General features: G+C 46.6%; 1 protein-coding gene across 4 annotated transcripts in view; it reads right to left on the minus strand.

The window, feature by feature from the left end:
* Positions 1-14,271, minus strand: part of LOC119783888 (laminin subunit beta-1-like) — a 78,833-nt gene that overhangs the window by 26,095 nt on the left and 38,467 nt on the right. For all 4 annotated transcript variants that reach the window (XM_038285625.1, XM_038285617.1, XM_038285640.1 and 1 more), the window contains exons 4-14: positions 13,903-14,038; positions 12,648-12,721; positions 11,962-12,150; positions 8,760-8,823; positions 5,585-5,787; positions 4,711-4,831; positions 3,923-4,111; positions 2,893-3,072; positions 2,700-2,812; positions 2,486-2,565; positions 2,203-2,359 (exon numbers count right to left, since the gene is read on the minus strand). In XM_038285625.1, coding sequence (XP_038141553.1) covers positions 2,203-2,359; positions 2,486-2,565; positions 2,700-2,812; positions 2,893-3,072; positions 3,923-4,111; positions 4,711-4,831; positions 5,585-5,787; positions 8,760-8,823; positions 11,962-12,150; positions 12,648-12,721; positions 13,903-14,038 — 1,506 coding nt within the window. The remainder of the gene's footprint in view (positions 1-2,202; positions 2,360-2,485; positions 2,566-2,699; positions 2,813-2,892; positions 3,073-3,922; positions 4,112-4,710; positions 4,832-5,584; positions 5,788-8,759; positions 8,824-11,961; positions 12,151-12,647; positions 12,722-13,902; positions 14,039-14,271) is intronic.

Below are 14,271 nucleotides of genomic sequence, written 5' to 3' on the forward strand. Positions count from 1 at the left end.
TATGCTATCCTTCTAAATATCTGGTTAGCTGCTGCTGGTAGAGACTGTCTCTGTTTTCCCTCCAAGAGCAGCTTTACAGGCTGTCAGGGCCTAAAGCATATCATCCATCTCATCTTACTGTGTGTTTCACCATACAGCTTTTCTTTCACCACATTCCAAAGCCACTGATCGTCTCACATTCCTGCTGTAGACATGTTGCAAGCTTGTCTGAAGGACAGAGACAGGAGACTGATGAAGAAAGAAGAAGCAGAGCAGTTCCTTTTAAGGCTAGGCTTAAAACTTTCCTTTTTGATAAAGCTTCTAGTTAGAGTGGCTCAGGTTATCATGATCTATCTCTATAGTTCTGCTGCTATAGGCTTAGACTGCTGGAGGACATAGGGACCCCTTTTTCATCATTCTGCTTCATTCTATCTCTATTCTCCCACTCTGCAGAATCTGTTAGTTCAATCTCTAACGTTCTGCTCTCTCTGCTTTTTCTCATAGTAGCTTCATCTGGTCTGTTCCTGTTTGGCTGTGACTCCATCCTGGAGAGAAATATCAGCTGTGCTGCTGCCATCAACACCTTTGTTTCTAGATGTTGGAGCTTGGCCTGTTTTCCAGTGTAGTCCTGTTTCTCTGACTGTGACTAACTGGATGTGCTCTCTTCATCCTCTGACATGGGAGCTGGCTCGGAGCTCGTCTGCCTGGCTGTGTGTTTCCTGGACGGGGCCGCCTGTGGAGCTGGTTGACAGTTGCCTTTTGTATCTATGCTTCTTTTTCTATGCCTGCTTCTGTCTCCTTGAACCCCAGTGGGCCTCAGCAGATGGCCGCTCACACTGAGCCTGGTTCTGCTGGAGGTTTCTTCCTGTTCAAAGGGAGTTTTTCCTCTCCACTGTCGCTACAAGCATGCTTAGTGTGAGGGATTGCTGAAGAGTCAATGAGTCGATGCAATCAGCTGGTTTTCCTTAGATAGAAAACTTTGAATCAATCTGACTGGATGATCTGGTGAACTGGAAAGTGACCTGAGATGACATGATGTGAATTGGAGCTATAGAAATAAACTGAATAGAATTTAATTGCTTCCTGTGCTTCCGATTTAAATAACGGCTGGAAAATGATTGTTATGGATTGTTGATTCTGATCGTTACATCCTCCTGATGTAAGGACAAGTGATGGCTTAAACGAGGGCGTTGTGATCCATGGCATTTAACTTGCAGGAACAGACAGTTTTTCAATGGCGGCGGTAAAACCCTCCTCAGATGATGGCGGTTCATTGTTTGCCCCTTTACTTCCTGGAGCTATAGCCAAGAAAACTGCTTTTTTAAACTGCAGACTGATGAAAAAGACGCTTCCAAGGACGCCATCTTGGTAGGTTTTTTTTTATTTCTACACTCTAAACTGCAACAGGAACGCAGCAGTAAAATCCCCAAACAAAAAAAGACTGTGGACAGGAGAGCGATGGAGGCTGAGAGGACAATGAAACCCTGTCACAGCTGTCTGCACCTCCTGATCAACTGATGTTTACTTAAAGACCCAGATGTTCTGGACGGAAATGTTCGGATCAATGGAGAAAATAAGACCTAGTCTGTAAACCTGCACGTCTACCGGAAACCATCGATGCTTGTTTTCCATACAGAGGAGACTCAGAAAAAAAACAAGATTTTGGTTTAAATTAAGACTGAAACTGCATATTTACATTTTGGTAGAAGTTGCATAGCCTTGCTAGAGCCACACTGGAGTTTAACAGGGTTCTCGCAGATTTGATGGGACATAATCATCATTTGATTATTTTTATTAAATACAAATGAGGACGCAGTGATTTGGGCCGATATCTGATCTTAAACACATAGATCTGTAGATTTATTTCCCTAGCCTGTTGACAGCCTGTTGACAGTCTGTTCCTGCTCAACACATTACACTGATCAGAGCCGTCGACCTCCCCAAGATGGCGGCAACAAATCCCGTCAGCGCCCAAAGGTGAAAGCTGCCAATGTGCGGTCTACTCTTACATTATGTCTATGGCATCAACAACTGTAACATCTTGTTGATGAGTTACTGCAGCATTTAATTTCCTTTGGGATCCATAAAGTATTTGCTGCAGCAGGGAGAACATCTGGCCTAAAAATGTCGTCTCTAAACTCTAAGATGGGAATATCCCAGAGGTTTTCTCCAGAGGGCAGGAGAGGCTGCGACCCGAGGAGGGAAAGGCGCTGCTGAGCTCACCGGCAGCGACGGGTCGGTGGTGGAGTGCCTGGTAGCTTCTTCAGCCTCGTATTTGTAGAAGTCCAGAGGAGCACAGAAATAACCAGGCTGCACCTCTGAACACTGTCGGCCGATGAGATGACTCCTGCAGACGCACTGCCCACTCTCCATGGTGCACCTTATTCCAACAGACAGAAAACAGTTCTCCATTACTGCAGGGACATCACAGACAAAGACCTTTCAATAAACACTCAGCACACGTTTGCATTCAGTCTGACACCTTAAACCCGGTTAGATCGGTTACCTGTTGTTATAAGCTCCACCAAAGTCACAATCACAGGGTCTGCAGCCACCCAAGTCATTACTGAGGCCCCAGTATTCTGGCTGTAGATGTGAGAATAGATGTAGAGAATATAGATTTAGGGGGCAGTTATCACCACTCAAACATTCAGTCAAAGTTGCTGTTCTAAGAGTCCAACATGGAGACATTAAACCTCTGAAGATTAGAGAGAACTGACCAGACACTGGTTGCAGTAGCGGCCTGTGACGTATCTTTTGCAGGAGCAGTCCCCACTGATCTGATCACATGGAGCATCCGCCATGATGACACCACGGGGGTCACAATTACAAGCTGGAGGCAAAACACACAAATTCTGATGCTGGTTTCTGCTGCAGCAGCAGCCTGAGATGCAGAGGAAGGCAAACACCTACGCTGGCAGCCCACAGGGTCGCTCTGGCTCAGCCCGTAGAAGCCCGGCTTGCAGTCGTCGCAGCGCGCGCCTTTCACGTTGGCTTTGCAGCGACACTGTCCTGCGATCATTCCCATCGATGGGTCGGTGCGGCTGTCACACACGCCTCCCTCTAACGACCCCACCGGGTCGCAATCGCAGGCTGGGGGCAAAGCAGCAACACGCGTTATCTTCATCCAGAGTCGACAATAATCACCCAAATCAAAGGTCATTAAAAAGTGTTTAAAAGTTAAAAAGGTCACACCGCAATCAGAAGAACAAACAGTAAAAACCAGAACATGAATAAAACCACGTTGTCTCAAGACTGAAGCTGAAACTTTACAGTTTCTTTCACTTTGCAGCGAGCGGTCAGAGATATGAGCTTCAGACCTGAACCTACCAGCTGATCCAGCTGCTGATCACTGGATGCAGGCTGTAGATCCTCACCCCGACAGGCTGACTCTAATGTCTGTTTCCAATTCAATTTATATATGATTATAAGGGAGTTACTCAGAGGAACTCAGAGGTTTTTGGTATGAAAAAAATCCCAAAGGAGAACACTAGTCAAAAAAAATATTATTACAGGTCATCCAATCAGTGTCAGTTTAGTTTGTCAAAGAGGCTGCATGTAGGGATTTTAAATGTCCAGCAGGTGTCAGTATTCAGTGACACAGTTTGCAAATGTGTCCTGCAGGTGATCTCCAAACCATTGCTTCTAATAAATGGGGGAACTCTAATTGTCCTTTTTATGACACAATATGTCTAGAAGAGGGAAACCTGTGCTGACAGCTGAGGGTGAATCCCTGCTCTACATCATAGAACAGGGTCAGAGTCAGATGGAGGAGAAACCAAGAGCTCCTCCCATCCAATCATTCCCCCTGCACTGCTCTGACTGTTTGCTCCTGGCTGTCTTTTAGCTGACTGATCAGTTTTGCTCTAACGGATCCGTAGAGCAGCCTCTGGGTCTGCTGAGGAGCTCAGTTAGTGTCACAGCATACAAGAGAAGGCCTCACCGACACAGACACGGGGGTCCCGGGTATCCCTGTTTGGGTCTTGGTAGTAGAACGGTTTGCACATCTCACAGTTGCGTCCCATTGTGTTGTGCAGGCATTGGTCACAGACTCCGCCGCTGACGTTTCCCGTGGCCAAAAACACGGCCATGTCGAAGTGACAGCGGTCTGAGTGGCCGTTACAGTTACACTCTGCAGGGAAACACAAGCACAGCAGCTGCACATCAGTTCATAAACAACCAGACAGCTATTTATGTTTATGAAGCAGTCGTCCTGTGGGCAGAGTGGTGAAGTGGGCAGAGAACATTCTGCAGATCAGCTGTGAATCACTTCAACCACTCAGGTCTTCAGCAAACTCTTGGCTCTGTTTTCTAGAGCAGTTTAGTTTCTATGGTCTTCAGCTCTACAACTAGGAGCCTGCAGGCCTGAAATGGTCAGAAGCTGATGGCTTCTTCTGATCATGACTAAGAGCAAAGAAATACAGGAGGAACCATGCAGGGCTCCAAGCACACGGTCACAGTGGGAGGAACCGTGCGGTCAGCATGAGTTCAGTCTGCTGTCAGTGAGCTGAGGATGAAGGAAGGATGAGCTACGCAGAGAGAACCACTCAAGGTTTCCTGTAATGGTCACTGACAGAGGAAGCACCGCTGCCAACACTGTTACCACCTAGGAATCTGAACTGTGTTTCCACGGGGATGCTCTGTAGATCCACAGCTCTCTCCACAGACTCCGCCTTCGGTGGGAATTCACCTGAAGGGACCGGGAAATATTTGTTGGTTTGGGATGTCTACCTCTGCAGGTGTGAGGGTCCTCGGACTCCGCCGGTCTCCATGGTGAGTCGTGGTGGAAATCCCTGCAGCGCTCGCAGTTCAGACCTTCAGTGTTATGTTTGCAAACGCAGCGTCCGTGGATCTAACCAATCAGAATCCAGGAGAACCACAAGTTAGCAAGGAATAACCAGGAGAAACATGGTTGATCAAAGAAAATAGGTTCATTAAGTGCATTTTATCGTAGGTGAGAGGTTTTGATGGACAGACTCCCCCCTCCTAACCCCAACCCTAAGCCTAATTGTTCAGAGGCCTGTTGGAGGCTACATCTTTGGCGGCACCTCCATGAGATGCAGGACAGCTGGACAAAGCTGGACAATCCAATATAACAAGACTCATCTTTTTTCCCTTGGCTTTTGGCACAATTTGAGAGGTTTTACTTTGTTTTATTCTTTTTGTATACTAATATGTATTTACACTCGTTTTTTTTCTATTTTATAATTTTATTGTATTTTATGATTGTGTACAGCACTTTGGTCCTGTCCGGTGCATAAAGTGCTTCATAAATAAAGTTGGCATGGTATGGTACAATGGTTTCAAACCACATCAGACTGCTGGACAGGCTAACGAGGAGCTTCTGATGGGCCCCTTACCCCCAGCCTCTAGAAAACTCTGCTTACATGTTAGCTTAGCATCCAGAAACCAGTAAGCATAAATTAACCGCACCGGCGTCCAGAGAAGCGGACAATCATGGCACGGCTGGATGGCTGCAGTTCTGATGGCTACAGGAGCATCTAGCAAAGTGCCAGTAGGCGTGTCTGTCTGCATATCAGCCTGAGCAGCCGATCCACCTCCCTGATTCCTCCTCAGGCTACAGAAAATGAGTCCATTAACCCACCATGCCGAACTGGTGGGTGTTGACCCCCGGCACTGGGGCGCACTCTGAGGCGTGTCCATAGCAGAAGCAGCTCCCTCGGACCACCAGCTCGTTGATGGCGTAGTAGTACTTCTGTAAGACGTCGTAGCGGCGGTCCAGCAGGTCGTCTCCCAGCGTGTTGAGCTTGGTGAAGTTGATGCGCAAGTTGGTGATCCGCAGAAGTTCTGAGAAGAGAAACGTTTGGAATGAACCTGATTAAAAGTTTAAATAGAAACTAACATCATAGCGTTGAGCCACATTTTGTGTTACTAGCAGAGCGACTCTGCGGAAATCCTTCATAAAGCAGCTTTTCCATCCCTGTTCAGCAGGTTGAAGCTGAGTTTGGCCAAACTCTCAGACTGAGCTCTGCAGAGTAGTTAAGGTTGTGTTATCAGGCCACACCAAGGAGTGCATAACTGTGAGACGGAGGTTAAGTGGAAGGACTGGTCTGAATGTTTTCACTGAACATTTTAAATCCTCTTTAATGTGATCAGAACTCATCTGGTTAACCGTTTCCTTCCTTGATAGAGCTGCCTGTGGAGCTAATTCAGTGTTAGCTTTTCTAACATAGAAAGAGTTTATAGATCAGTGCTTCTATGTTATTTTTTTTGTGTCTGCTTCTGTCTCCAAGTCGGCCTTGGAAGATGGCCGCTCACACTGAGTTTGGTTCTGCTGGAGGTTTTTTCCTGTTAAAAGGGAGTTTTCCTCTCCACTGTTGCTGCATGCATGCTTTGTGTGAGATATTGCTACAGTCTCTCTACATTGCTGGGCTCAAACTCCTTGATGTTCCTCTGTTTAACACTCCAGTATGATCTGATCACATTAGGCTGGTAAGGTGAAACTATAGAAATGAGGCCAATCTATGGCTGTATTTCTAGATGTGCAACCCTTTCAAAATCAATAAACTCCCAAAACAGAATCTGTCTGACAACATAGAGCATGCTAAAAAGAAGCTGATGACAAACCAAAGAGGGGAAACACCTGGATGCAGCAGAAGAGACCAAGACAACATCTGGAGCATTTTTGGCCTCAGTCGTTTATTTGATAACAACAAGATCCGATTCCTGAGAAATGTGAGAAACTAACGAGTAGAACATCCACCTGATGGTCTTTATGGTCCCCCCCCCTACAGTCCAGGGACCCTCTTACCCTGCAGAACGTATTTTATATTCAGCGATTCCTAAATCTATTCAGCATAAAAATGTTAACCAAGATGTTTCCAACATTGTATTTTATTATCGCTGAGTTACAACCTTTTTAATAAACTGTCAGATGTGCCCAATGTATTCAGGTTTATTACTTTTGTAGAAGTTAGAGGCTTAACTTCACCTTTTTACTCCACTAAAAGTAAAAGTAATGCAGGAAAAAATGTAAAGAACAGAAATTCACCAACTTCCTGAGACTCAATTTTCTTAGTTTTATAACTAATGTTAACAGCGTCCCATTTAACTTTGTATCATCTGGAAAATGATTTATTTTGGTATGTGGTGAGCAACAAGTTGGGGCAGCACCGAGTCCAACCACAAAGAAATTAATTGTCTGGATGAAACAAATTATTTTTATGTTTTTTTATTTTTTAAATACAAACAGGCTATGATGAAAATGAGCTTTAATGAAAGAAAACTAACAAGTTTATTTTTCCAATGTAAGGAGTAGAAAGTAAAACGCTTTCTAAAATATAATGACTCCAGTAAAATATAACCAAAATATCTTTAGTAAAGTTACTTTACACTTCTGTAAACTGTTGATGATTAGAAAAGAGCAGAAGGTGTAGCGAGGGGGCGGGGCCAAATGTCTGCCTGTGTCACAGTAGAAACCATAGACCTAGTATACATAGATGCTTCATTAGGAGCCAAAAAGCCTTTAGTTAAACACAACACAACCATTCACTAAGATCTGACTAAAAGGAAAATAAATAAATAAAAATGAACATAAAACTAATTTTAAAAAACAAAATTATTCCTCTATAGTTCATAATACTGAATAATAATAATATGCATTATATGCAAAATACATAAATATATAATATATATAAAATTTAATCTTATAATAATATTATACAAAACTTTGTGTTTATCATAATAATATTTAATTGCAAAATACAAAACTCTACATATTCTCATCCAGTTACAGTTTAACTAATTTTTAATCTGAATAAACGTGTGTAATCTACCCTGAAGGTAATTTTATAATTTGTTTTGTTCTTTTAAGTCGTGACATGGAAGAGATTATTGTAATATTATTTCTAACACGTCTTTCTTGTGATTAAAATGAGATCTAAGGCGCCTCCTGTTCATTCTGACGGCAGCTGTATGAACTGTGGTCCCATCCAAGATGGCCGCCCTCTAGGCACGTGGGCCTCGCTGCAGACAGCGTCCAATGAGGCGTCTAGGTTTATCATGTCTACGGTAGAAACAACAGACTGTCAGGTGAAGGATGGAGGTCGCTCAGCCAAGGTGGGACCGGACGCTTTGTCACCTTATTATGATGTCATTATTAAATTATCACAAGTTTGATGATATAATAATGATCACAAAACTAATTAAAAGGTCATGATCAGAAAATAATCAGATACAACTAAACTAGTGAACCCTTTAAAAGCTGCCTCAGACGGCAGGTTGGTTTGGGGAACTGTTCTCTTATTAATAATTTTTATTGTATTTACTGATGGAATCTTTGTCTCTTATTCTTGATTTGAAACCTTTAGAAAATTATAAAAAGGAGATGATCTGTGCTTCATAACAAAGAACTTTCAAACAAAAGGTATGACGTTAATATCATGAATGAAACCTTCAGCATCTGCAGGAGCTGCTCAGTGATTACAGCAGACTTCTGGACTGATTCTCTGTCATTCAAGATCTTTTTCTTTAGAAAATGTCTTAGCAAGATGAAGAGAAACGAGCCGGAGTCTGTAGGCTGCAGTTTGACCTATTTTGAACAGCTTCCATGGAGCTGTTTTTCATCGAGCTTCACCATGATGAATGTTTCCTCCTGTTCAGACAAGCAAACTGAACGCAGGTAGCATCCTAACAGCTGCGGTTAGGGAGCCGCCTCGTCGCAGCCCTGGCTTGTTTATGGAGAAGATAAGATGGAAATGTGAAGGTTTCCTGTTAGCCTTGTTACTGTTACGTTGTTAAACATCTTTATCTGCACTGACCTTGGATGTCCAAGCTGTAGGGATCTTCCACCGGGATGGCTGGATCCAGAACTTTGAAGATGACCTTCATCACAGAGCAGATTAGGGAAGAAATTAAAGAAAAGTTACATTAAAACTGAGACAGAATCTGCCTGAAAGACTGAGCTTCACTGTAAGGAACCTGATCAGAGGAAAAACAGAGACATGCTGAGGTGCTTTTCTATCTCAAACGGTATCCTGTCAAGGATTAAGTGAGAAATGTGCTTTTCCCCCTCCCTCCCCAATGTGGCTCCTGTCTTTCCACAGAGATAAAGGTAGCAGCCATTCGAAATTCCCACACTTTCTTTGGCTAGTCCTTGGCTGGTCCTTGGCTGGCCGAGAACTAGCCAAAGACCAGCCAAGAACCAGCCAAAGACCAGCCACAGACCAGCCAAAGACCAGCCACAGACCAGCCAAAGACCAGCCAAAGACCAGCCAAAGACCAGCCACAGACCAGCCAAAGACCAGCCAAGGACCAGCCACAGACCAGCCACAGACCAGCCAAAGACCAGCCAAAGACCAGCCACAGACCAGCCAAAGACCAGCCAAGGACCAGCCACAGACGAGCCAAGGACCAGCCGAGAACCAGCCAAGGACCAGCCGAGAACCAGCCAAAGACCAGCCAAAGACCAGCCACAGACCAGCCAAAGACCAGCCAAAGACCAGCCACAGACCAGCCACAGACCAGCCAAAGACCAGCCACAGACCAGCCAAGGACCAGCCAAAGACCAGCCAAGGACCAGCCGAGAACCAGCCAAGGACCAGCCAAGGACCAGCCGAGAACCAGCCAAAGACCAGCCAAAGACCAGCCACAGACCAGCCACAGACCAGCCAAAGACCAGCCAAAGACCAGCCACAGACCAGCCAAAGACCAGCCACAGACCAGCCACAGACCAGCCAAGGACCAGCCAAAGACCAGCCAAGGACCAGCCGAGAACCAGCCAAGGACCAGCCGAGAACCAGCCAAAGACCAGCCAAAGACCAGCCAAAGACCAGCCACAGACCAGCCAAAGACCAGCCAAAGACCAGCCAAAGACCAGCCACAGACCAGCCAAAGACCAGCCAAAGACCAGCCACAGACCAGCCACAGACCAGCCAAGGACCAGCCAAAGACCAGCCAAGGACCAGCCGAGAACCAGCCAAGGACCAGCCAAGGACCAGCCGAGAACCAGCCAAAGACCAGCCAAAGACCAGCCAAAGACCAGCCACAGACCAGCCAAAGACCAGCCAAAGACCAGCCAAAGACCAGCCAAAGACCAGCCACAGACCAGCCAAAGACCAGCCACAGACCAGCCACAGACCAGCCAAGGACCAGCCACAGACCAGCCACAGACCAGCCAAGGACCAGCCAAAGACCAGCCAAGGATCAGCCGAGAACCAGCCAAGGACCAGCAAAAGACCAGCCAAAGACCAGCCACAGACCAGCCAAAGACCAGCCAAAGACCAGCCAAAGACCAGCCACAGACCAGCCAAAGACCAGCCAAAGACCAGCCACAGACCAGCCACAGACCAGCCAAAGACCAGCCAAGGACCAGCCGAGAACCAGCCAAGGACCAGCCAAGGACCAGCCAAGGACCAGCCAAAGACCAGCCAAGGACCAGCCAAAGACCAGCCAAAGACCAGCCAAAGACCAGCCACAGACCAGCCAAAGACCAGCCAAGGACCAGCCACAGACCAGCCACAGACCAGCCAAAGACCAGCCACAGACCAGCCACAGACCAGCCAAAGACCAGCCACAGACCAGCCAAGGACCAGCCAAAGACCAGCCAAGGACCAGCCGAGAACCAGCCAAGGACCAGCCAAGGACCAGCCGAGAACCAGCCAAAGACCAGCCAAAGACCAGCCACAGACCAGCCAAAGACCAGCCAAAGACCAGCCACAGACCAGCCAAAGACCAGCCACAGACCAGCCACAGACCAGCCAAGTACCAGCCAAAGACCAGCCAAGGACCAGCCGAGAACCAGCCAAGGACCAGCCGAGAACCAGCCAAAGACCAGCCAAAGACCAGCCAAAGACCAGCCACAGACCAGCCAAAGACCAGCCAAAGACCAGCCAAAGACCAGCCACAGACCAGCCAAAGACCAGCCAAAGACCAGCCAAAGACCAGCCACAGACCAGCCACAGACCAGCCAAGGACCAGCCAAAGACCAGCCAAGGACCAGCCGAGAACCAGCCAAGGACCAGCCAAGGACCAGCCGAGAACCAGCCAAAGACCAGCCAAAGACCAGCCAAAGACCAGCCACAGACCAGCCAAAGACCAGCCAAAGACCAGCCAAAGACCAGCCAAAGACCAGCCACAGACCAGCCAAAGACCAGCCACAGACCAGCCACAGACCAGCCACAGACCAGCCACAGACCAGCCAAGGACCAGCCAAAGACCAGCCAAGGATCAGCCGAGAACCAGCCAAGGACCAGCAAAAGACCAGCCAAAGACCAGCCACAGACCAGCCAAAGACCAGCCAAAGACCAGCCAAAGACCAGCCACAGACCAGCCAAAGACCAGCCAAAGACCAGCCACAGACCAGCCACAGACCAGCCAAAGACCAGCCAAGGACCAGCCGAGAACCAGCCAAGGACCAGCCAAGGACCAGCCAAAGACCAGCCAAGGACCAGCCAAAGACCAGCCAAGGACCAGCCAAAGACCAGCCAAAGACCAGCCAAAGACCAGCCACAGACCAGCCACAGACCAGCCAAGGACCAGCCAAAGACCAGCCAAGGATCAGCCGAGAACCAGCCAAGGACCAGCAAAAGACCAGCCAAAGACCAGCCAAAGACCAGCCAAAGACCAGCCAAAGACCAGCCAAAGACCAGCCAAAGACCAGCCACAGACCAGCCAAAGACCAGCCAAAGACCAGCCACAGACCAGCCAAGGACCAGCCAAAGACCAGCCAAGGACCAGCCGAGAACCAGCCAAGGACCAGCCAAGGACCAGCCAAGGACCAGCCAAAGACCAGCCAAGGACCAGCCAAAGACCAGCCAAAGACCAGCCAAAGACCAGCCAAGGACCAGCCAAAGACCAGCCAAGGACCAGACACTGTAAAGGAGTATTTAGCGGTTGTGTTTGGTTTTTGGGATTCTGAACCTTCTGCCAGGAGGCAACAGCTGGTATTCCTTTTCATTATCATTTATTGTGGAATTTAAATGGACCCAACAACCTCTGAAGGTCCCAAACCTTTTAGCGTACCTCTCCGTTTTTAGAGGGCTCAATGTCAGAGTAGCGCTCCTCACAGATGATGTCATTATTTTGGTGCAAGCCGTTGACGGGGATGCCGGGGAAGCTTCTGGTACAGTTGGAGGCGAAGTAGCGGTAGGGACGCCATGTACGACCGAAATCAGCAGAGCGCTCGATGATCAAAGCAGCAGGGCGGAAGGTCTAAAGAGGTTTGGAAAACAGGGATATGATTAGAGCACAAAGAGAAAGTCCTCAGGGGTTAGAGGTCACCAGACGTTCAGAAATAGATTCCTCCTCGGATCTGTGCTGTGATGGCTGCGCCTAACAAACAAACCTTCACTACAGTTCAGAAAATAAAGGACAATCAGAAAGGCCAAAGAAACACTCAGCTCTCTGCCTGAGAACCAAGGATGTAGAGGGGTGGGGAAAGGTGGAGGTGAACTTCAAACCATCAAAAGTGCCGAACTGGGGGAAATAAAACTAAAAACTGTAAGTTAAGGCTAATATTTAGCTGCACATCTCAAAAACCTGAACAACCCTGTTTCTCTGTTCATTTGACCTTTCATTCTCCCATGAAGTGTTCCATCAGATGCAAACAGCAGGAACTATAAGCTCAGCGTTGATGGATGAGCAGCAGCTTTCAGCTACCTTTGTAAGGAAAAGCATTAATTTCCTGATGTAGCATCAAATGACCTTACCTTAAACTTCATGATGAGATGCGTGAAGTGGAACTCAGCCTCCAGGTCCAGCCGGATGCTGACGTCTTCCTTACCTGTGAGGAACATACCAAGAGATAACCTTCAACTACTATAGCAGATCATTATCAGATAGTGAACTTTGAAAGAATCTGTTCCACTTTTTATCTACTTCCTACACCTTAGCAATAGTACAGAGGTCAACTATTTAATTTATTCCCCTTTACAAACTGATGATTTATTGATGGGGTTGCTAGTTCTCTGCGTAATGCCTTAGACAATGCAGCCCCTTTGGAAAAGAAGATCTAAAAAGTAGAAAGCAGCTCCCTGGTTTAATGCAGAGATGCACATTTTCAGGCAGAAACTGGAGAGAAAATGGCCGCTACACGTCTGCAGGAATCCTACCGGACTTTGTCTCTGTTTATCGAAGATGTTTCCTCACCTCTCCAGGAGTGATTGTCAATTAGCTCCACTAGAATATCTATAGTTGGAACCACATGTGTCCAAAGCATTCATTTTAATTACTCCAGTTTAAATCCTACTGTTTAAAAACACTTACTTTTACTCCTGTAAGTTTAAAATACCATTTTTAAAACTACTTAAAGTATAAAAGTAAAAGTAATCAGGGAAAAAATGCTAATGCCAGAAGCTTTCCTGATCTACCCTATAAAAGGAACATTTCTCTAATTCTGGATGAAAACTTTCTTAGACTTAATTTTCTTAGTGGTGAGCAACAGGTTGGGGCAGCACCGAGTCCAACCACAAAGAAATTCATTGCCTGGATGAAACTAATTATTTTGATGGTTTTTATTTTTATTAATACAAACAGGCCATAATGAAAAGGAGCTTAAATGAAACAAAACTAACGAGTCTATTTTAAAAATGCGAGGAGTAGAATGTAAAAATAATTCCTCTAGTAAAGTATAGATAGCCGACATTTCTGCAGAAGTAAGGAAACAAATTATCTGTACGTTGTTACTTAAGAACTCTGGTTGAGGCTGATGTTCTCCCGCATCATGGCGGTCCGTCCTCCTCAGCATGGCGGCTGCTGTGGCTCTTTGATTAACGTGCTGAAGAGGGCGGACCTCCATGTAGCTGAAAAACATCAACTGCAGCCTGTTCTGGAGGAGCTGACAGAACTGACACTCTGCCCGAGATCGTGGCCACCAGGGGGCGTAACCATCAGCGCCTCCCAGCCCAGCAGCGGATCCTCCCTCTAAGGAAACATGTTCCTCTGGAGCCAACAGGGAATACGCACCATTGACCGACTTCCAGAAGGTCTCGTCCCCATTCTGGTCCGTTAGGTAGATGACATTTTCAATGCGGTGGCTGTTTCTGTGGCGCTCCGGATCGTACGGCCGCCGGGAATCACACTCAAAGCACTTGTCCACATCCTGGTGAGGCAGATATGACAGAAAGCGGTTTGTTCTGCTGATGCTGCAGCTTTTCCTGCGCGTCTTTTCACAGATAAGCCCGGATAGTTCACAGGTTAAATGTTTTAAAACTTATATTGAGATATACGAACAACTTCAAGGGCTGAAGAATTATACAAGAGCAGCAGAACCTTCATCAAATATTCATCTAACTCATCATCATCATTCATCTGACTCATGATTGGTCGCTTATC

Source organism: Cyprinodon tularosa, unplaced genomic scaffold (genome assembly GCF_016077235.1).
Source record: "Cyprinodon tularosa strain WSP-4 unplaced genomic scaffold, ASM1607723v1 ctg1055, whole genome shotgun sequence".
Lineage (NCBI taxonomy): Eukaryota > Metazoa > Chordata > Actinopteri > Cyprinodontiformes > Cyprinodontidae > Cyprinodon > Cyprinodon tularosa.